Source organism: Aethalodelphis obliquidens, unplaced genomic scaffold, assembly GCF_003676395.1.
Source record: "Aethalodelphis obliquidens isolate GAN/ISIS:26980383/991018 unplaced genomic scaffold, ASM367639v1 scaffold86, whole genome shotgun sequence".
NCBI lineage: Eukaryota > Metazoa > Chordata > Mammalia > Artiodactyla > Delphinidae > Aethalodelphis > Aethalodelphis obliquidens.
In genome coordinates, this window is record NW_020838030.1 from 6699837 (window position 1) to 6723025 (window position 23189).

General features: G+C 41.0%; 1 protein-coding gene across 1 annotated transcript in view; it reads right to left on the reverse strand.

Moving 5' to 3' along the window:
• GRM7 (glutamate metabotropic receptor 7) overlaps positions 1-23189 on the reverse strand; it is a 567524-nt gene that overhangs the window by 153922 nt on the left and 390413 nt on the right. The window contains exon 7 of the mRNA XM_027093810.1: positions 15571-16506. Coding sequence (XP_026949611.1) covers positions 15571-16506 — 936 coding nt within the window. The remainder of the gene's footprint in view (positions 1-15570; positions 16507-23189) is intronic.

Below are 23189 nucleotides of genomic sequence, written 5' to 3' on the forward strand. Positions count from 1 at the left end.
TATCAACTACTGAATAGTATCGACTGCAGTTTCACCTGCAGGTCCCTCTCTTTACCTGGGGAGGGAGAGTGTAGACTGGAGGCAGTGTTTCAAAGTCTCCACCCCACCAACCATCCTACGAGACAGGGGAGTGAGCAGAATTGCAATTCCCAAGCCCATCTAACTTTCTCTGGTGTTGGAGGTTTGCTGGCCCCTTCACCAAAAGGGAAGAGAAGGAAAGTACATGGCTACCAGCTCTGATCCAAGTTTTTCATCCAACAGACGGTTTTCACTCTTCCCCACCCCTCAGGTTGCATACTATCATGGATCTAAAAGTCTGGTTATAGGAAAAACCCATTTAAATCTTTACTGGTAACCACCGTCTGTCTGCCCAGGACAGAACTTCACATATTAACTGTAAAATGTTCTGCACCCAATTCCAACATATGGGACTTCTTTTCCTCCAGTACTCTGACACCTGCAGGATATCCTACAAATCAACTCAGTTCTGATACTATGGAAGATAGCATCATATTCCAGGTCAAGGGCTCAGTCCCATGAGACTGCACCCCCGACTGCACTTCAGATGCCAACTGCTTGTCCAGGTTGTCACCTGTGCTTCTGATCTACTGACTATAGACTGGAGGTCCCAGCAGCCCCCTCCTTGGGTTGGATTATTTTGCTGGAGTGGCTCACAGAACTCAGGAACATTGACTAATTAGATGACTGTTGTTTTCTTTTCTTTTCTTTTTATAAAAGAATATAACTCAGGAATGGCCAGAGGGAAGATATGTATACATCACAGGTACGGGGAAAGGGAAATGCTCTTGGAGCGCGCCGCTCTCCCCAATTCTCCAAGTGTTAACCAACCCAGAAGTTCTCCAAACCCCATCCTTTTGGGATTTTACGGAGGCTGCAGTAAGTAGGCACGAATGAATAAATCATTGCTCAATGCTGACTGACCCAGAGGTCAGGGGTGGAAATAGAAGTTGTAACTCTAATCACAAGCCTGACTCCTGGCAACCTCTCCCAGAGGCCCAAAAGGTACTCCATTAACATAACAAAAGACACCTTTACGGCTCTCCTAGTTTAGGAAATTCCAAGGGTTTTAGCAGCTCCATGCCAGAAATGGAATGAAGATCAGATACGTATTTCTTATTATAAATCACAATGTTACAACTATCATGCAAACCATTACTCATAGGCCATGAGTAATCTTTCTAAAACATAAATCCAGCAGCATCACACCCCTGCCCTAAAACTCACTGAAGCTCACACCCCAATTCCTTAAAAAACAAGGTCAAACATACAGGGTCCTCTAAGATTTCACCTCTACCCACCTCTCCAGAGTTAGCTCTTGCTTTCCCTCTAAGCCACACTACAGCCTCTACTTACAGTTTCCCCAAATGCATGACTATTTCACCTTCTGTTCACCCTCCTGCCTTGACTTAGACAAAAATTTTTGCTAAGGGGAGCCTAGGATGGAAGGTGACAGTTCTCCTTTCATGAGCATTTACCATTTGTCAGAGAATGTGTGAGGTGTTCTCTATACTCTCATTTATACAATTCTAGTTTTATTTCCGATGCAATTTCTTGTGTCAGCACTGTGCAAATAGGCCAATAGGTATAAGAACACTTAATATTTTTTTTTTGCTGCATTGGGTCTTTTTTACTGCACGCAGGCTTTCTCTAGTTGCGGCGAGCAGGGGATACTGTTCGTTGCGGTGCGCGGGCTTCTCACTGCGGTGGCTTCTCTTGTTGCGGAGCATGGGCTCTAGGCACGTGGGCTTCAGTAGTTGTGGCTCGCGGGCTCTAGAGCGCAGGGTCAGTAGCTGTGGCGCACGGGCTTCGTTGCTCCGCGGCATGTGGGATCTTCCCGGACCAGGGCTCAAACTTGTGTCCCCTGCATCGGCAGGCGGATTCTTAACCACTGCGCCACCAGGGAAGTCCCAGAACACTTAATTATTAAGTTTCAAGAAAAAGGAAGAAGACGAGAAGGGTTTCTGTGCAAAGCAATTTTTAAAGGCTTTATTGATGTATAACTGATACATAAGAAACTGCACACATTTGAAGTGTGCAATTTGATGAGCTTTGACATATAGACACACACATGCTTGAAACCATCACCATAATCAAGAAAGTGAACACATACATCACCCTCCAAATTTCCTTGTGCTCCTCTGTCATTCTTCAGCACCACCCCCAGCCTACAACTGATCTGCTTTCTGTTACTATAGATTAATTTGGATATTAAAAAGGATTCGAGGGCTTCCCTGGTGGTGCGGTGGTTGAGAGTCCGCCTGCCGATGCAGGGGACACGGGTTCGTGCCCCGGTCCGGGAAGATCCCACATGCCATGGAGCGGCTGGTCCCATTAGCCATGGCCGCTGAGCCTGCGCGTCTGGAGCCTGTGCTCCGCAACGGCAGAGGCCACAACAGTGAGAGGCCCGCGTACCGCAAAAAAAAAAAAAAAAAGAATTTGATATAAATGGAATCATACCTATACACTCTTTTTTGATCTGCATTCTTTCACTCAGAGTAATTACTTAGGATTTATCCATGCTGTTGGACGTATCAATACTCTGATGCTTTTTACTGTACAGTAGTATTCCATTTTATGAAGAGACGGTAATTTGCATATCCATTCACCTATTGATGGGTGCTTGGATTGTTTCCAGTTTTGGACTCTTAAAAATAAATCTACGGGGCTTCCCTGGTGGCACAGTGGTTAAGAATCCGCCTGCCAATGCAGGGGACACGGGTTCGAGCCCTGGTCTGGGAAGATCCCACATGCCGTGGAGCAACTAAGCCTGTGCACCACAGCTACTGAGCCCACATGCCACAACTACTGAAGCCTGTGCACCTAGAGGCTGTGCTCCGCAGCAAGAGGAGCCACTGCAGTGAGAAGCCCACACACCTCAACGAAGAGTAGCCACAACTAGAGAGAGCCTGCACACAGCCAAAAAAATAAATAAATAAATTTAAAAATAATAAATCTTTTTACAAAAATAATAAATCTACAAAAAAATTGACGTGCAAGTCTGTGTATGGACATATTCTTTCATATCTCACGGGTAAAGATAGAGGACGAATGGCTAGAGTTTTACAGTAGGTACACGCTTTTCATTTTAAGAACGTGCCAAACTATTTTTCAAAGTGACTATACTATCTTTGACATTTCCACCAGCAGAGTATGAGAGCACCCATTGTCCCACATCCTCACCAGCACCTGGTATCATCAGTCTTTTCAATGCTGTGCTAAACAATTTAGAGAACTCATTTGTTCTTAAACAAACATAGAAGGAATAATTATACCCATTGTGCAGATGAAAAACCCTAGGACCAAAAAGGTTAAATGACACACCCAAAATGTGCAAATTCCAAAATGTGATTAGAGTCAGAGCACCATAAGATGAGGGGGTAGGGAGGAACGGTCTTCTAGGACCAGAGGGCAACTGGGACCTGAAAGAAATGCTCACGAGACCAGGACGTATTATGAACTACAGTACAGGGATCTCCAGCCCCCAAGGCTGGATTTGGCAGTCCTCTGACTGCTCATCAGTAAACTATGTTGCATTATGATTTCCTGCGCTTTGAGAAGAGTTGTTGGTGAAAATGATGGGTGGTCTCTGATGGTCTTAGAAATGCCGAAGAACAGAGATTTGTCTCATTATCCTGATACCAGTTATAAAGGTGAGGTCTGGGTCCTGGTGACTAGGTCTTTTGGTGGCTGACATCTCAAAATGAAAGCCATCTAATGGGAAAACTGGGCTCCAGGGAGCACACTATGGGGGGCAGATTCAACACTCTTGTTAAGTCTTCTTTTTAGCAGAAATATTTTTCTTGAGTACGTCTCTGTTCAGACCTTGAATGGTTGGGGCCTTGAATGGTTTTAATGCAGTAAGTTATTTCCTTATTAGTTCTAGCTCAATTCAGTTTTACACAGGCTCTTGGGTTTTACCTGTTGAATTACCTTCTCTGGTTAAAGGAAAGGACTGAGATGGTGAAGGCTGCAATTATCCCAGGTGACAGCACTTGAAATTAGCTGATGCATCATGAAGGGAGCAAAGAGGACTGTACTATTCCAAGCCATGGGCTAATACCAGATGTGCAAACAGCTGGCTTCAGAGGACTGTTTGGAGAGAAGCTCAGCTATCACCAAGGTCACAGCAGGAAGCAGAAAAGAGATGATTTCACAAGATTTTGATAAAAATTTGAGCAGACAAAATTAAATAGCAGAAGTAATGCCTCAACCACCAGTATGCACGGGTAGAAAAACGGCCTCAGCATCGCCTATGCCCTGGGACGTTTCTCTCCACTGTGTTTAGATGCAAGGTGAAGGTCTTAGTAAGCATTCCAGAAGGGAAAAGAAGAATTTTTATTTTAAAAAATGTTTGTGTATGTGTGTGTACTTATACGTCTAGAGGTAGAGCCATCAGACTGTTGACGATGGCTGTCTCTAGAGGATGGGATAATAGGAGTCCTTTCTTTCCTCACTTAGTTGCTGTTTGAAAAAAGATTAAATAGTGGGCAACGCTACTTGCAAAACCCACAAAACAGAAAAAAAAAAAAAAAAACCCGTATCTCTGATTTCAGCAATAAAGCAAAGTAACACAAAAAGGAATATAAGACAGCCTGTTCGCGTATTCTTTTAATGTTCAAAACAGCTTTCGGACCTGCTTTATCTTTTCTAGTCCTTCAGGCTTTCTTCGAGGCAATGCCATCCTTTGATCCATCTACGACAAGAGCTACTTAACTAGTTCTCTAGCTGCTTCACCTTGGGCTCATCCTCCATCCTCAAGTGCTATCCCTGGGATTCACTTTCCAAGATACCCTACGCTCACACTCCTCCCACACTTGGAAACTTTTGTTGGATCTCCATAGCTTCAAAGAGAAAGTCCAAACACAGCTACTCTTCCACTGCATCGTTATCTCTGTTATCTCTGACTCGAGACCCCCAAAACCAGAGAGGGGGCGGGACTGCACCACAGGGAAGACCACGCATAATTCAACATATGCATAAGGGGATGTTTCATCCTAAGAAAGAACAGCTGGTGTTTCGGCTTACACGCTCCAGTATTTCAAATTAACTCGGCCCACCCCTTAGGAAAGAGGCAATTCTTGCCAAAAGTTTGATGTGGGAGCGAAATGTGGGGTTCACGTTGTTTCAAAATTTGCCCATAGAATGAGGTTTTCTTAAAAACCTCTCAGGTTTGCAAGAGTCAAAATGATCTAAGCACAATGTCGTCTCCTCAGTCCACATACTGTATGTTGAAAACAGCATCCCCCTACTTTTTCACATGTGATAGAATTTCTTAATGGATTGTCTTAGCACTTCCTCTGCCTGTTCACTTCCGGCCCCTTGTTGCATTTTCCATGAAGCTTAAGTGGAGGTCCCTTTCTCTGTGTGTCCATACTGCATTCTTTGTGTGACGAGTGCAGCTTATCTCACACCAGGTGATATTTCTTTGAAGGCCTGTGTGGACCACTAGCTTTCAGCTCCTGTCTGACAAGGATGGTGCCTTCTTTACACCTACATTACAGCCCTTCCCAGAGCCCTAGGGGCACAGTAGGTGTTGCACAATTGTTAGTTCAATTGCTAAAAGGTGAGGAGAAAATTTTAATCAAATGAAATAGCGCAGAAGCATTAACCAATATATTACTTCCAAAGAGAACTAGGTCTTTTCCTTCCTGTACATCTTTGGGCCATTAAAAAAAAAAAAAAAAAAGATGTGTGATCAGAGACAGAATAAAGCCTAATTCAAACACACCCCATTTCTCTGACTATTCTTTACCTTTAAGCAGATTAATCTTAACAGAAGCTGTTCAAGGACTTCAGTAGGGTGACAACACACAGCTGCATGGGAAGAGATACCGAGGGTCATTCATTGAAACCCAACACTACCTCAGAAATGGCACGTGGATTTCACATTCCTTTCAGTTCTGATTTATTGGTAGTGGTTGCCAAGAAAGACTATGATTTCGCGCCCACACCGGGGTTCAGGGGAAGCTTGCCGTTAGTCATTAGAGATGTCTGCCTCAGGCATGGATTAGGGAAGGTGTCCCTCCCTACCAAACATTTCTGATCCTTAATATGAGTCCTAGGCTTGTTTTGCTTTGTGTTTAGATTCTGGGGAGCTACTGCTCTAACTGGAAGATCAAAAGATCTTGGCATATAGTCCCAGCCCTTCAAGAATACTCTGGGGGACACTCCTACCCGCCTGCCCTCTTGCTATGTCTGGTTCCAGGGCCAGGTGCCTTGGTTCTGGCTTTTCAGGTCTCTGGTCCAAACTTTGAAGTTGACACTTTATTCAGACCTTTTGACTCTAGACTTGGTCTTCGACCATGGATAGTATCCTTCTGACCTCTTGGTTTCCTGTGGCTCTTCCAGGTGTTTGGGGTGAGTATTAATTTACCCCCAAAGTCTTTTAAATTAGAAATCAGGAAATATTTAGCGAATGTCTTTTGTGGATTAGAAAGAAGATATTTAGGCAGTTTTAAAAAGCAACCTTGGTTTCCACTGGTGTTTTGCCAGCATGCTTATTTAAAAAATCTAGTTTTATGCCCATCCTATCCTTACTGAGCCAGTTGGGGAGGGTGGACATGCGATATTTTTTTAAAACAAATTTCTCCGGGGATTACCACAGACACAATTTTGAACCACTGAGTTAAAAACGCTGAGCTGGTGCAGAGATCGCCAACAATGGCCCTAATTCTGTCATTTAGTGGAATACGCTTCAGGGAAAACCAAAGAATCCTGTTATTTAAGTACTGAAATCCCCCCTGGTTCTGTTCTGATATGTGCACAAGAGAGGTTTGTGGGTCACGTTACAGAAAACATAACTCTTTTCCTTCAAGACTCTTTTCCCAGCATTTTTCTGTGACCAGAAAATGCCTCAATTCTTTTCTTTCTCCCCTTCTCACCAACCCATTCCCTGCCCCATCCAAGCAAACACACGTGCACAGAGGGAAAGACTTCTGAGACCCTCTGATCCTTTCCCTTTTACACAAAGGTCTACTTTGCTTTTGTAGAAATGGTACAAAGCTTGTCTCCCTGTCCCTGTGTAAGATATGATATATTGGCTTACCCAGAAAGTCCTCCAGACAACAACAGGCTCAAAACAATGGAATAAATACAGCATCTATAGGGATTCCCAGATTGGAGCAGCATAACCTGTATCCTCCCTACCTGGCTTCATGAATAGCTCTTTGTGAAGAAACACCCACGAGTCAAGCCTTTGTTTTCCATGAAAACAATCCAGTCCTCCAACAGATTGTGCCAGTATATAGCAGTAGCACATTATAGCACTTCACCACACACGCAAGCTCTTGCTGTGCCGTCATTCTACCATTTGCAGCGTCTCCTTGAATCATTTCAGTCACATATATATAATTCCTAAGATAAGGAATCGTTATTTTTTGCCTAGAGTTTCCCTCTTCCATCCCTGGCCACGTCCAAGATCCTCATTTCAGAAGTCACAGGGCCAGCAATGATAAAACAAGGTAACAGTAATATCCTCTTGCATCCTCCATAACAAAAGCAAAAATAAACTTCTTGAGGGTTGATGTTTTGCAAGACAACAAGGAACATTTCTCATACCTTATGCTGTGTTAATGAACTCAACTGATGAGAAATTTCACAAAGAAATACTCATATAATCAAAACAAATTCAATATCCTGAAACAGTAAATAGATATTACTGAACTCACTGCCTAATTTTTCTTTTTTTGTTTGTCTTGTAACAATGGAATTCTTCCAGTTGAAACACTTCAACTCTTAAATCTAAACAAAAACGGAAGGGCTATGATTTTGTATGTATTAGGTTGGCAATAATGCCTTTTGCTGTGAAATCTTTTTGCAATTTGCTGCCTTCCACAATTTAAATTCCATGGTTTCACCAGTCCCTCCCATCAGGAAACTTACACAAGCCTCTCAGATGGCCTCATCCACCAGAGGGCAGACAGCAGAAGCAAGAAGAACTATAATCCTACAGCCTGTGGAACAAAAACCACATTCACAGAAAGATAGACAAGATGAAAAGGCAGAGGGCTATGTACCAGATGAAGAAACAAGATAAAACCCCAGAAAAACAACTAAATGAAGTGGAGATAGGCAACCTTTCAGAAAAAGAATTCAGAATAATGATAGTGAAGATGATCCAGGACCTCAGAAAAAGAATGGAGGCAAAGATCGAGAAGATGCAAGAAATGTTTAACAAAGATCTAGAAGAATTAAAGAACAAACAGAGATGAACAATGCAATAACTAAAATGAAAACTATAATCAACAGCAGAATAACTGAGGCAGAAGAACGGATAAGTGACCTGGAAGACAGAATGGTGGAATTCACTGCTGCAGAACAGAATAAAGAAAAAAGAATGAAAAGAAATGAAGACAGCCTAAGAGACCTCTGGGACAACATTAAACACCACAACATTCGCATTATAGGGGTCCCAGAAGGAGAAGAGAAAGAGAAAGGACCAGAGAAAATATTTGAAGAGATTATAGTCGAAAACTTCCGTAACATGGGAAAGGAACTAGCCACCCAAGTCCAGTAAGCGCAGTGAGCCCCATACAGGATAAACCCAAGGGGAAATGCGCTGAGACAGAGAGTAATCAAAGTGGCAAAAATTAAAGACAAAGAAAAATTATTGAAAGCAGCAAGGGAAAAACGACAAATAACATACAAGGGAACTCCCATAAGGTTAACAGCTGATTTCTCAGCAGAAACTCTGTAAGCCAGAAGGGAGTGGCATGATATACTTCAAGTGATGAAAGGGAAGAACCTACAACCAAGATTACTCTACCCAGCAAGGATCTCATTCAGCTTCGATGGAGAAATCAAAAGTTTTACAGACAGCAAAAGCTTAGAGAATTCAGCACCACCAAATCAGCTCTACAACAAATGCTAAAGGATATTCTCTAAGTGGGAAACACAAGAAAAGGACCTACAAAAACAAACCCAAAACAATTAAGAAAATGGTAATAGGAACATACATATCAATAATTACCTTAAACGTGAATGGATTAAATGCTCCAACCAAAAGACACAGGCTTGCAGAATGGATACAAAAACAAGACCCATATATATGCTGTCTACAAGAGACCCACTTCAGACCTAGGGACACATACAGAGTGAAAGTGAGGGGACAGTAAAAGACATTCCATGCAAATGGAAATCAAAAGAAAGCTGGAGTAGCAATACTCATATCAGATAAAACAGACTTTAAAATAAAGAATGTTACAAGAGACAAGGAAGGACACTACATAATGATCAAGGGAGCAATCCAAGAAGAAGATATAACAATTATAAACATATATGCACCCAACAGAGCAGCACCTCAATACACAAGGCAACTGCTAACAGCTACAAAAAAGGAAATCGACAGTAACACAATAATAGTGGGGGACTTTAACACCTCACTTACAGCAATGGACAGATCATCCAAAATGAAAATAAATAAGGAAACAGAAGATTTAAATGACATAATAGACCAGATAGATTTAATTGATATTTATAGGACACTCCATCCAAAAACAGGAGATTACACTTTCTTCTCAAGTGCACACGGAACATTCTCCAGGATCGATCACATCTTGGGTCACAAATCAAGCCTCAGTAAATTGAAGAAAATTGAAATCATAGCAAGCATCTTTCTGACCACAACGCTATGAGATTAGAAATGAATTACAGCGTAAAAAATGTAAAAAACACAAACACATGGAGGCTAAACAATACGTTACTAAATAACCAAGAGATCACTGAAGAAATCAAGGAGGAAATCAAAAAATACCTAGAAACAAATGACAATGAAAACACGACAATCCAAAACCTATGGGATGCAGCAAAAGCAGTTAGAAGAGGGAAGTTTATAGCTATACAAGCCTACCTCAATAACGAAGAAAAATCTCAAATAAACCATATAATGTTATACATAAAGAACTAGAGAAAGAAGAACAGACAAAACCCAAAGTTAGCAGAAGGAAAGAAATCATAAAGATCAGAGCGGAAATAAATGAAATAGAAACAAAGAAAACAATAGCAAAGATCAATAAAACTAAAAGCTGGTTCTTTGAGAAGATAAACAAAATTGATAAACCATTAGCCCAACTCATCAAGAAAAAGAGGGAGGGGACTCAAACGAATAGAATTAGAAAAGAAAAAGGAGAAGTAACAACAGACACTGCAGAAATACAAAGCATCCTAAGAGACTACTACAAGCAACTCTATGCCAATAAAATGGACAACCTGGAAGAAATGGACAAATTCTTAGAAAGGTATAACATTCCAAGACTGAACCAGGAAGAAATACAAAATATGAACAGCCCAATCACAAGTAATGAAATTGAAACTGTGATTAAACACCTGCCAACAAACAAAAGTCCAGGACTAGATGGCTTCACAGGTGAATTCTATCAAACATTTAGAGAAGAGCTAACACCCATCCTTCTCAAACTCTTCCAAAAATTTGCAGAGGAAGGAACACTCCCAAACTCATTCTATGAGACCACCATCACCCTGATACCAAAACCAGACAAAGATACTACAAAAAAAGAAAATTACAGATCAATATCACTCATGAATATAGATGCAAAAATCCTCAACAAAATACAAGCCAACAGAATCCAACAACACATTAAAAGGATCATACGCCATGATCAAGTGGGATTTATCCCAGGGATGCAAGGACTCTTCAATATACGCAAATCAATCCATGTGATACACCATATTAACAAATTGAAGAAGAAAAACCATATAATCATCTCAATAGATGCAGAAAAAGCTTTTGACAAAGTTCAACACCCATTTATGATAAAAACTCTCCAGAAAGTGGGCATAGAGGGAATCTACCTAAACATAATAAAGGCCATATACGACAAACCCACAGCCAACATCATTCTCAATGGTGAAAAACTGAAAGCATTTCCTCTAAGATCAGGAACAAGACAAGGGTGTCCACTCTCACCACTATTATTCAACATAGTTTTGGAAGTCATGGCAATCAGAGAAGAAAAAGAAATAAAAGGAATACAAATTGGAAAAGAAGAAGTAAAACTGTCACTGTTTGCAGATGACATGATACTATACATAGAGAATCCTAAAGAAGCCACCAGAAAACTACTAGAGCTAATCAATGAATTTGGTAAAGTTGCAGGATACAAAATTAATGCACAGAAATCTCTTGCATTCCTATATATTAATGATGAAAAATCTGAAAGAGAAATTAAGAAAACACTCCCATTTACCATTGCAACAAAAAGAATAAAATACCTAGGAATAAACCTACCTAGGGAGACAAAAGACCTGAATGCAGAAAACTATAAGACACTGATGAAAGAAATTAAAGGTGATACCAACAGATGGAGAGATATACCATGTTCTTAGATTGGAAGAATCAACATTGTGAAAATGACTATACTACCCAAAGCAATCTACAGATTCAGGGCAATCCCTATCAAATTACCAATGGCATTTTTTACAGAACTAGAACAAAAAATCTTAAAATTTGTATGGAGACACAAAAGACCCCAAATAGCCAAAGCAGTCTTGAGGGGAAAAAACGGAGCTGGAGGAATCAGACTCTCTGACTTCAGACTATACTACAAAGCTATAGTCAAGACTACAATCAAGACAATATGGTACTAGCACAATAACAAACACATAGATCAATGGAACAAGATAGAAAGCCCCGAGATAAACCCACGCACCTATGGTCAAGTAATCTATGACAAAGGACGGAAGGATATACAATGGAGAAAAGACAGTCTCTTCAATACGTGGTGCTGGGAAAACTCGACAGCTACATGTAAAAGAATGAAATTAGAACACTCCCTAACACCATACACAGAAATAAACTCAAAATGGATTAAAGACCTAAATGTAAGACCGGACACTATAAAACTCTTAGAGGAAAACATAGGAAGAACACTCTTTGACATAAATCACTGCAAGATCTTTTTTGATCCAGCTCCTAGAGTAATGGAAATAAAAACAAAAATAAACAAATGGGACCTAATGAAACTTCAAAGCTTTTGCACAGCAAAGCTGTGCAAATAAACAAGACGAACAGACAACCCTCAGAATGGGAGAAAATATTTCCGAACGAGTCAATGGACAAAGGTTTAATCTCCAAAATACATAAACAGCTCATGCAGCTCAATATTAAAGAAACAAACAACCCAATCTAAAAATGGGCAGGAGACCTAAATAGACATTTCTCCAAAGAAGACATACAGATGGCCAAGAAGCACACGAAAAGCTCCTCAACATCACTAATTATTAGAGAAATGTAAATCAAAACTACAATGGGGCTTCCCTGGTGGCGCAGTGGTTGAGCGTCCACCTGTCGATGCATGGGACACGGGTTCGTGCCCCGGTCTGGGAAGATCCCACATGCTGCGGAGAGGCTGGGCCCGTGAGCCATGGCCGCTGAGCCTGTGCATCCGGAGCCTGTGCTCCGCAATGGGAGAGGCCACAACAGTGAGAGGCCTGCGTACCGCAAAAAAAAACCACACAAAAAACCCCACAAAACTACAATGAGGTATCACCTCACACCAGTTAGAATGGGCATCATTAGAAAATCTACAAACAACAAATGCTGGAGAGGATGTGGAGAAAAGGGAACCCTCTTGCAGTGTTAGGAATGTAAATTGATACAGCCACTATGGAGAAGAGTATGGAGGTTCCTTAAAAACTAAAAGTAGAATTATCATATATCCAGCAATCCTACTACTGGGCATATACCCAGAGAAAACCATAATTCAAAATGACACATGCACCCCAATGTTCACTGCAGCACTATTTACAATAGCCAGGTCATGGAAGCAACCTAAATGCCCATCAACAGACAAATGGATAAAGAAATTGTGGTACATATATACAATGGAATATTCCTCAGTCATAAAAAGGAACGAAATCGGATCATTTGTTGAGACGTGGATGGATCTAGAGAGTGTCATACAGAGTGAAGTAAGTCAGAAAGAAAAACAAATATCATATATTAACGCATATATGTGGAACCTAGAAAAATGGTACAGATGAACCAGTTTGCAGGGCAGAAGTTGAGACACAAATGTAGAGAACAAATATATGGACACCAAAGGGGGAAAGCCGCGGTGGGTTGGGGATGGTGGTGTGCTGACTTGGGCGATTGGGATTGACCTGTATACACTGATGTGTATAAAATTGATGACTAATAAGAAAAAAAAAGGATAAGGAAAATAAAAAATTAAAAAAATTTTAAAAATAAATTCCATGGTTTCATGTACTCTAGCCATATGCCTGGCATGAAGGCACGCGCATTTTCATTCCAAATTCACTGTTCCCAGTTGGCAATTTGGTACCTTTAATTGTGTCAAACAGCTATGCAAAACATCATAATCCACTGAGAGTATACAAAGAGAAATGCGCGCCTTCTAAATTCTGGTATACCAAGCGCACTGCTTGAAGACAGCTTAGTTTTGCCTGTAGTCCGGTTCTACCTATGCAATGTTTTCTAGAACAACCAGAATCAGTGAATCCAGTTCCTGAAAACTTGCATCCTTCTCAGGTTTTTAAATGAGTAAATGATACCCCTGATCTTAACTGACAAGATTCAGAGTCATGACTAGAAATGGCCAGAAAGGACAAACGAAATGGTAGAGACCCATAATGCCACATTTGCATTACAGCAAGGCTCATCTACAGGACAGCTGCCATGAGCCCTGCCTTTTATATTCCTCAAGCACAAATTTACAAGAGAAAGCTCTAATATTTTTATCCTGTTGCATGGGAAATTGTGTTTAATAACAGAATGATGTTTATCTCGATAGGCTTTGATGATGAACATCAGACCCCACAAAAATGTCCAGGATTATCAACTTACTGCCATACACTGCATGTCACTACCCCACCTCATATTTTAGTATATTCCCTTGGCCCAGGGATAAAGCAATGAAATGAAGTTCAAGTTGGTTTCACAGATAGTAAACATGCATTATGAATTTGAAACATACTTCCGGACACACACTTTGCTCACTGAGCATATGTTCAGGAAGAACTTCCTCTAAGAACTTCCTTTTATGACTAAAACCGTAATCTGGAACCATTCACTGTCCTTGGTTTTAGAATTCTATGTGCTTTCATAAGATATTTGCCTTTTTCATTTTAAACACAGTCCAATCTTATAGCTGCTAAATCAAACTGTTTAGGTAAAAGACATCTTTTCAGTTGGAAAACCAGTCAAAGTCCATTCATCCTTTCTATGATTATAAACAACCGGATTCAACTAATTCCCAGAAGCGGAGATTTGTAAATTTGTAGACATTTCTACTTCAATCCTTGTTCTCCCCACTTAGGGCGTTAAGTCCTTGAATGTTGAAGAGGCTTCTCCCAAGTGACGTGGTACCAGGCTAGACGCCCGATGTGCCGACTTGTAATCGAGCTGTAACCGTGCTCTCCCTATAGAGCGCGCCAGTGAGGACTTAAGTCTCAGTTCTGGCTTCAGCTGTACCGACATGCCAGAGCTACCTTCACTGGGTAAAGGTCACCACATCGTATTAAGATCAACCTATTAGCATCGCCCAGTTTGCATATATACAAAACAATATCCAGGTGAGCACAGACGTATGTGAATCACGTTTAGAATCAACGCGGTAGCGTTGCCTGATTCGCGCACACGTCAGACCTACAGCTACACATGTATTAGTTGCGTTAGGATTCAACGTATTAGGACTGCCTAGCTTACAGACTCATAAAAAACATGAAACTCTATATATGGGGAGGGGGAGGTCATGTACACTGAACATATCTAGGATCAACATTTTAGGGCCCACCAATTTTGAAAACTTTGAACTTCTGCAGCCAGGTGACACTTCCCTTGTGACGTACTGGCCCTTCCACTGCTGGAGACTTGACTCTCTGATATCGCTCTGCCTCACTTGAGGCAATGACTGTACATCTAGCTGTAGGGAGCCTATAGACTGGAATGACAACCAAAGGTCTCCTATATCCACCCATTTAGAGATACATGTAGGTACAGACATATGTTGTATAGTTCACACACATGATCCAATCCACAGTGAGCGCCTACACAGCCACTAGGAAGAGACAGAGCTGGTGATGCCCATCCTTCTCCTGGGAACTAACGGACTGTGGCCCTCCTCTCTTATCGCAAGGAAAGACATATGAAAGAAGAGGGAGTGGGTAATGAATGAATAGGAAGGTTTAATTTAGACAGATTGGATTATGTTATACTGCATAATCTCTTGCTACATTGCATCACTCTCTGATCAGTTGACTTGAAAAGTCTGTACCTCTGGTTGGTTTCCAGTGGAATGACTGTATTGGACTGGCCAAAAAGTTCGTTCGGGTTTTGGGTACGATGTCACAGAAACACCCGGAAGAACTTTTTGGCCAACCCAATAGCACAGCCCAAGGCAGGTTCTGGACTTCTGTAGCACTGATGCCTATTAACTCAGGATTTGTCTGGTCTTGGGAATACCATTCTGCATTTTTAAAACCTCTTGCTCTATACAATCGATGTGGCTTCAATATTTTCAAAAAGGAACACATTTTTGAAACGCATGGTGTGCAGTGTGCATTTTCACTTACCTTTTCCGCCGACTGAGCGGTGCCAAAAAAAATGGGAATGAAGGCAAGCCAGACTATACATGTTGTGTACATGGTGAATCCAATGGGCTTGGCTTCATTAAAGTTCTCTGGGACACCCCGAGTCTTGATGGCATACACAGTACATGTGACCATGAGAAGAATGCTATATCCCAAGGAGCAGATAATCTGGAGATCCGTAATGTCACATTTGAGAACTCCCCGGGCCTGCTCAGGGTTCATTGTCTTATGTTCATCATAGTCTATGATGATGTTGGGTGGGTCAACACCAAACCAAATGAAAACACCTAGAAGCTGAACTGATATTAAACTAGAAGTGATCGCCAGCTGTGACGTTGGGCTTATGAGTCTGGGAGCTGTCACTGACTTCTTGCCCTGTTCGAATATGCGATAAATCCGATTGGTTTTTGTCAAAAGGGCTGCATAACTGATGCACATACCCAAGCCCAAGAAAACTCTCCGGAAAGAACACACTGCCACGTCAGGTTTGGCTATCATCAGGAAAGTGATGATGTAGCAAAGAAAGATGCCCGTCAACAGAACATAGCTCAGTTCCCGCCCAGATGCCCGGACGATGGGAGTGTCATTGTAGCGGATGAAAGTGGCCATGACAAATATAGTGGCGATGATCCCCAACATGGCGAGGAAGACAGGGATGACGGCCCAGGGGGAGTGCCACTCCAGTTTGATGATGGGGATATCCTGGCAGCCGGTTCGGTTTTCATTGGGTCGCTGGTCGTAGGGGCAATGCTGGCATGTCATCTCATCAAACTGGTACTGGTAGCCATCGCAAGGCTCACAGGTCCAGCAGCAAGGAGTTCCCTTCTGTGTCTTCTTTCTTTGCCCAGGCTTGCAGGGCAGTGTACACACTGACGGCGGGATCTCCCGGAGTCCTTTACCCCACTGCATGTCCTCTATCTGCAACAAGAAATAAGAAGGTGCAACAGGTAGATTAGTTAAGAGGAAAGAAAAAGACCAATAACAACAAACAGTAATGATAACAACATGTGAGACTTGACAAGGTAAAGTAACCCCCAGCTGTAGGAGCTACAACCAAGATTCAACCCCACACCATTTCACTATAGCATCCTCAGTCTTCACCACTGTAGAGTGTGCCAAACATGCCGATTGTTAAGAATTCCCTGTGGTAGCTATTGGAAATACAGATTCCCTGTTCCCACCCTAGACCCCCCGTTCCCACCCTAGACCCCCCCCCCAAATAAGAATATCCTGAAAAGGAGCCTTTGGATCTTCATTTTCAACAAGTACTCAGAGGATTCTTAGGATTAGATAAAGTCAGAGACTACTGACATGCTCTCTACTGCCGCCTCCTGGGTAATAAGTGCAAATGTTCCAAATTAAGTTAAAAATCTTAAGTAACGTGAAAAGCTATATTCATTTCCCTTATTAGATGCTTTTGCTTTTTTTAATTGTTTTTAAATTATTTTGGATGATATTGCAGTGCTAACCACCTTTTCTAAAATTCTGTAGGCATCACTGCCATTTTCATTGAGAAATTTTGAAGCAAATGAACCTATTCTATTTATCACAGAGGAGTGATAAGGTTCATTATTGAAAGTTTTAATTGTAGTTAACGAAGCATTTGATAAGAACGTAATATGGTCTGGAAACCTTTCAAGATGAGCCATGTACCTATTTGGAGATGAAATTTAAACTAAAACACTATATCCTAGAGGAGGATGAACGTGTGCTTGCTTATTTAGAATATTGGCTTTCTGGAGGGGAATTCATAATTAACAGTCTTCTGAGAAATAATGGCATCAGAAACAAAGAAGAACTTTATTACGGGGCTGATATCTCATCTTTTCCAGCACAGCATCTATTCTTTTTTTCCTGATATCAGTTCCTCACTTTTTTTTTTTCCTATGTACTTTCTGTGAGATGGGATTTACACGGAAACTCCAGGGGTGACAAGCAAGACCCAGGCTGGGCCAATTAGGATAGTGCGTCGTTCTCAAGCTTGAGTCCACATTAGAATCACTTGGAGGTGTTTTTACAACCCAGCGTGCTGAACCCCACTCTCAGATTTTCTGATTCACTGGGACTAGGATGGGGCCCGAGAGTATATATTTCTAACAAAATCACAGATGGTGTTGCTGGAGATTCTCTAGTCATCACACTTTGTCAACCACTGATACATTCCAACCTCCTAGCCCCAGAGACTGGGTCAGGGATGGGGTCATTACAGAATGGCACAACATTTAACTTCACGGCTTTTACAGAGATTACGTAGGATGAAAATCTTTGTTTCTGCTGGATTTGCAGGTTCCAGGATGTAAGGATGCTGGTGCTCATGGCTATAAAGAGGAAGTTATTTCTCAGAGGAAGAAGCCAATATCAAGGAAAGCAGAGTAGAGAATTGAAGAGAAAGATTACTGATAAGCCTGTTTAAGCTCCTGGTAACGGCTCTGCCTGAAGCAGGTTTTCCCTATATTGTGTCATTATGTGACTCAGTAAACTGCTATGCTGAAGTACTTTGAATTGCATTTCTCTTACTTGTAACCAAGGGTCCTGAAAAATATACCTACTAAATGAATAATTTTAGTATCTACGTGTTGCAAAAGATGTACTTAAAAAATACACGAATACATTCCAATGGACAAATCTGGCTGATACTCCCCATATCTAGTTAATCAAATTTTTAAGATATGTGAACAAAAATACAGGTTAGAAAGATACTGGAAAGTCTTAACTATTTTTATTGATTGATTGATTGATTGATTGATTTGGCTGTGTTTGGTCTTTGTTGCTGTGTGCGGGCTTTCTCTATGTTCGGGGAGTGGGGGCTACTCTGTTGTGGTGTGAGGCTTCTCACTGTGGTGGCTTCTCTTGTTGCAGAACACGGGCTCTACATGCACAGGCTTCAGTAGTTGCAGCATGCGGGCTTCGGTAGTTGTGGCACACGGGCTCAGTAGTTGTGGCTCAGAGGCTTAGATGCTCCGCGGCATGTGGGATCTTCCCAGACCATGGATCAGAACCCGTGTCTCCTGAATTGGCAGGCGGATTCTTAACCACTGCACCACGAGGGAAGTCCCTGAGCCTTTTTTAAATGCATACTTTTAAGACATAAGGGGGGGAACTAATTTATTGCTCAGTGGAATTGGAATGCTCTGTTAAAACAGGATGCGGTGTATAGCAAGGTGTGATGATTCCATCGAAACTTGAATGAGAACTACATTCAACATCTGAATCAAATGTAGTTAACTCTGGGGAAAAGAACGGCTCAAGGATTAAACTTTATAAAATATTATAACCTTCTAGTGATTGAATTTAAACTTTAATCAGAGACCCAAGTATCTTTGGATGACTCCTATGAACTCATCTGCCTGAGCACAAAGCCCAAGTCACCACTAATAAATTTAACCAGATATAAAACATAATCATTTCTTTCTCAACATCATCATTTTTGCACCAGGAGGTCATTGTCAGCCATCCCAAAGTCATAAAATTAAGGAAATAATTTGTAACAAGAGAGAAAAAGACATGCATTAAGTTTATAAACGTCCAATTTCAAGAAGTTGGAACCTAAAACATTGCTATTATTAACACAAATGTTTCAAAATATCAAAGTAAAAGGCCCTACACATGGTTGGGAAGAAAGACTAACAAAAAAAACTTGCAAATAAATATCATTAGCTAAACTTGAGATCGCCTGATTCCAACACGAGTGGGAACTAATATACCATATGATTAAACTTAAGCTATGGAATAGATGTAGGGCTCATACAAATATAAAAACAAATTATCATTATATGTAATATTTTACAGCCAACTTCATATGTTGCCAGCTTGCAATCCCCCCTCACCACAAATAAAATGGTCAGCAATGCTGAACAGCTTTTTTTCTCAACTTAACCAAATGTATACAACAGCTATAACCACAAACATTACATTGACTACTTAATTTGTTTTCAATTTTCATTTAAAGTAGATCGCAACTCAACTTAATTGTATATATTAAAGCAACAAAGTTGCTTCTTGCTCCAAATGAACAGAAGTCTAATTTACTTGCTTTGCCAACAAAAATCATTATTTATTGAAAATATTATTTATGTTCCATAAAGGTACCAACTAACCTTTAAGAGCTCCAGTAAGTGAGAATTTTGTTAAAGTGACACGTATGATTTGTGTATATCTTTACCTATCCACACAAATTTAGTGTCTTGTTTCCTAAGAAGAAACAGCTGCAAATGACCACGGGCACCTATTTTTTTTAAAGAGGGTAACAATTTAGGGTTTTGAAAAATTAACTGTAATGTCAATTGACTTTGTCAAAAGGCTAGAAGGAATGCAAATTTCAAGTTTGTTCTAAACTCTGCAACAAAACTGTGTTTTCTTTAGTTAGCTGGAAAGCCAAAGTTAAATTGCAGAAAGATGTAAAAAATTTATAAATAGAAATCTCAATTAAAGAGTGTCAGGAGAAGGGGGAGATCTCACGCCCGGTGCCCGTAGCTGAACCCAACAGGAAGAAGATTCCTCTTCCTTGGAAGGACTCGACCAATGAAAAGCCATGAACCTTTTACTATTGCCCTCCAACTTCCTTTTCCCCTCTACAAAAGTGTTCTCCTTTCCTTGCCGTGAGGGGTCTTGCATGTGGCTTGCCACGGTTTCAGACCCGAATTGCAATTCTCTTGCTGATCTCAAGTAAACCCATCTTTGCTGGAGCAATATATGTCAGTCTATTTATTTCAGGTCAACAAAGATTAGGAAAAAGGCTAGGATGTTTACCATCGTCTTCTTTAGAAGATACAGTTCTAAATTCCCTGATAAGAATGCATTTTCTTCCCGGACATCCCAAGTTTATGGTTATTGGATACTGGATCAGCTCAGTAGCTGGCTCATGGCAAAGGACTGTTGAGATCTCAGCCCTTGGCAAGAGAATACACCTGTAAAGCTAGTATCATCAATTAACACCATGCATGGCGCATAGATTTTATGGATAAGTGAATCAATGGTTTAAAAAAGAGAAAATTAGGTAATTCTGGCCAATGAAAGCAAAAATAAGCCTTTTGTGGAGTCCTAGGAAAGCGTTCTTCACTCTTTAAAGTAGAGGCACAAAAGAGAGAGATGCTGTCTTCAGCCTTTGATGTGTGCAAATGTGATAGATGGAGCTGCAGCAGCCATTCTGCCACCACGAAGAGACAAGCTGAAGGAACAAAGCTGATATGCTGAGGATAGTAAAACAAAAACAAAAACAGAATTTGTATCTTTGATGCTCTCAAAGTAATGTTCTAGGCTCAACATGGAGCCACTCCTGTATGGGGTGCCACGTCCGTAAGCCAAAACTAAGATAACTTTCACATTCCTGTGAACAAGCTTCACTCGAACAGAAATGCAGTACATCTACATCTACAGCCAATCACCAAAGGCTAAGTCAACTCAGGGGCTTCTCACCCCAAAAAGGGTTGACTATGTGGGCCCAGCCCATCAGATAATTTTTATATGTCTTTTCCTTATTCTTTATCCTATGAGAGCTTTCCGCTTTCCACCCCATTTTGCAGTTCTCTGAAAGAAGACTGTCCACAAAATGTTAAATAAGGTGTGTCTGTACTGCCTAAATTGTCTTCTTTAATCATTTATTTTAACAGTGGCAATTTTTTTTTTTTTTTTTTTTTTTTTTTTTTTGCAGTACGCGGGCCTCTCACTGTTGTGGCCTCTCCCGCTGCGGAGCACAGGCTCCGGACGCGCAGGCTCAGCGGCCATGGCTCACGGGCCCAGCCGCTCCGCGGCATGTGGGATCTTCCCGGACCGGAGCACGAACCCGTGTCCCCTGCAACGGCAGGCGGACTCTCAACCACTGCGCCACCAGGGAAGCCCCAACAGCGGCATCATTTTGTCAACCAAATGAACCAACACTGGTACCACCCTACCCTGAACTGTGAACATGGCACAATAAACTTCCCTTGGTTAACCAATACCTCATGGGTAGCCTGCCACTTACAGTCAAACATTCTAACACACTCTTTCTTATTTCTGCAGCTGGTACGTGAAGGCCTGAGACTACTGGACAGTTCGGCAATAATTCAAGTTCTTGCGTGGGTAGTAGAGTTCCAGGAGGAAAGGAAACTTGTGAATCACACGTGATCGGATACACTTATCTTTGTCTCCTGAAAGCACTCAGAAAAGAGGGCGGTAGACACCTGGACTCAAAAAAAATCAGCTGTGACTCCACTGCTTCAGGCTCAGAGAGAATGAAAAAGGACCTGTCAGCTAAAGTTCTTTAGCACATGTGTTTGGCAAGGAAAAATTGGGGTCTGGCTCTAGCAGAGAAAGCTATTCCACCGGGGACGCGCAAACCTCATAATCACTGGAATTTTAAAATAAAACCCAATGAGTTGCTGTCTTACTGCCAAATGCAGGAATCAAACAGAGAGGATTTTTATAAACACTGTTCAGTGCATCCATTTTTATCTAGAAGACATCTTCTCTCTGAAGGAAAACTGTGTCACTGCAGGGATATTTTCCCCAGTGAAGTTTCATTTGCATTTTCCAGCGCACACTCTGTAGAGCGAGCTGGCTGGTGCTTTTGTTGCATAATTCTTTGCAACAGCATCATTTTAACTTACTAAAACCTTAATAGAATGAGCTAATTTAACAAGAGCTTTCTTATTAAACACCATTTGTTCATTAAAATATATTTGTCCTGGCTAATTTATGAAAAAATCTTTTCAGGAAAAATGCACAAGGATGCTGAATTTCTAATACTAGAAAAGAACCAGGTTTAGGTTCCGGTGGGGAGTGGGTAAGGTAGAATGGCTTTACAAGGAATTTTGTAGTATCTCAATGTCTTTTTTTTTTCTTTTTTAAGCCTCAGCCCCGATTGTTAAATTTTAGGCAGCAGGACGGGACTATAAAACAGAATTTCGGGACTGCTATAAACGCACTTAATTCAAATTCTACTTATTCAAAATTTGGAATTATTTGTACAATTCATCGTGTTTAATATACTCTAGGAAGAAAGTACCATACACTTTCTTCATTAAACTGTATATAAAAGATTGTACATAAAAGAGTACATAATTGACTAGTTCTTAAGTACGGTAGTCCCTGGGCACCCATGGAGGGATTTAGAGCTTCATCTCACTGTAAAGCACCTCGAGGTCCAAGATGTGGACAGCTCTGTACTGCTACTAAGACCTTTTTTTAAAAAAATTTTTACTGAACTATAGTTACAACGTTGTGTTAATTTCTTCTGCACAGCAAAGCAACTCAGCTATATGTGTATATATATATATTCTTTTTCATATTCTTTTCCATTATGGTTTGTCACAGGATATTGATTATACTTCCCGGTGCTGTACAGTAGGACCTTGTTGTTTATCCATTCTGTATATAAGAGTTTGCCTCTGCTAACCCCAAACTCCCATTCCTTCCCTCCCCTCCCCCCACCCCTTGGCAATCAGAAGTCCGTTCTCCATGTGACTCTGTTTCTGTTTCATGGATATGTTCATTTGTGTCATATCTTAGATTCCACACATAAGTGATTTCATATGGTATTTGTCTTTCTCTTTCTGACTTAATTCGCTTAGTATGCTAATCTCTAAGTCCATCCATGTTGCTGCAAATGGTATTATTTCATT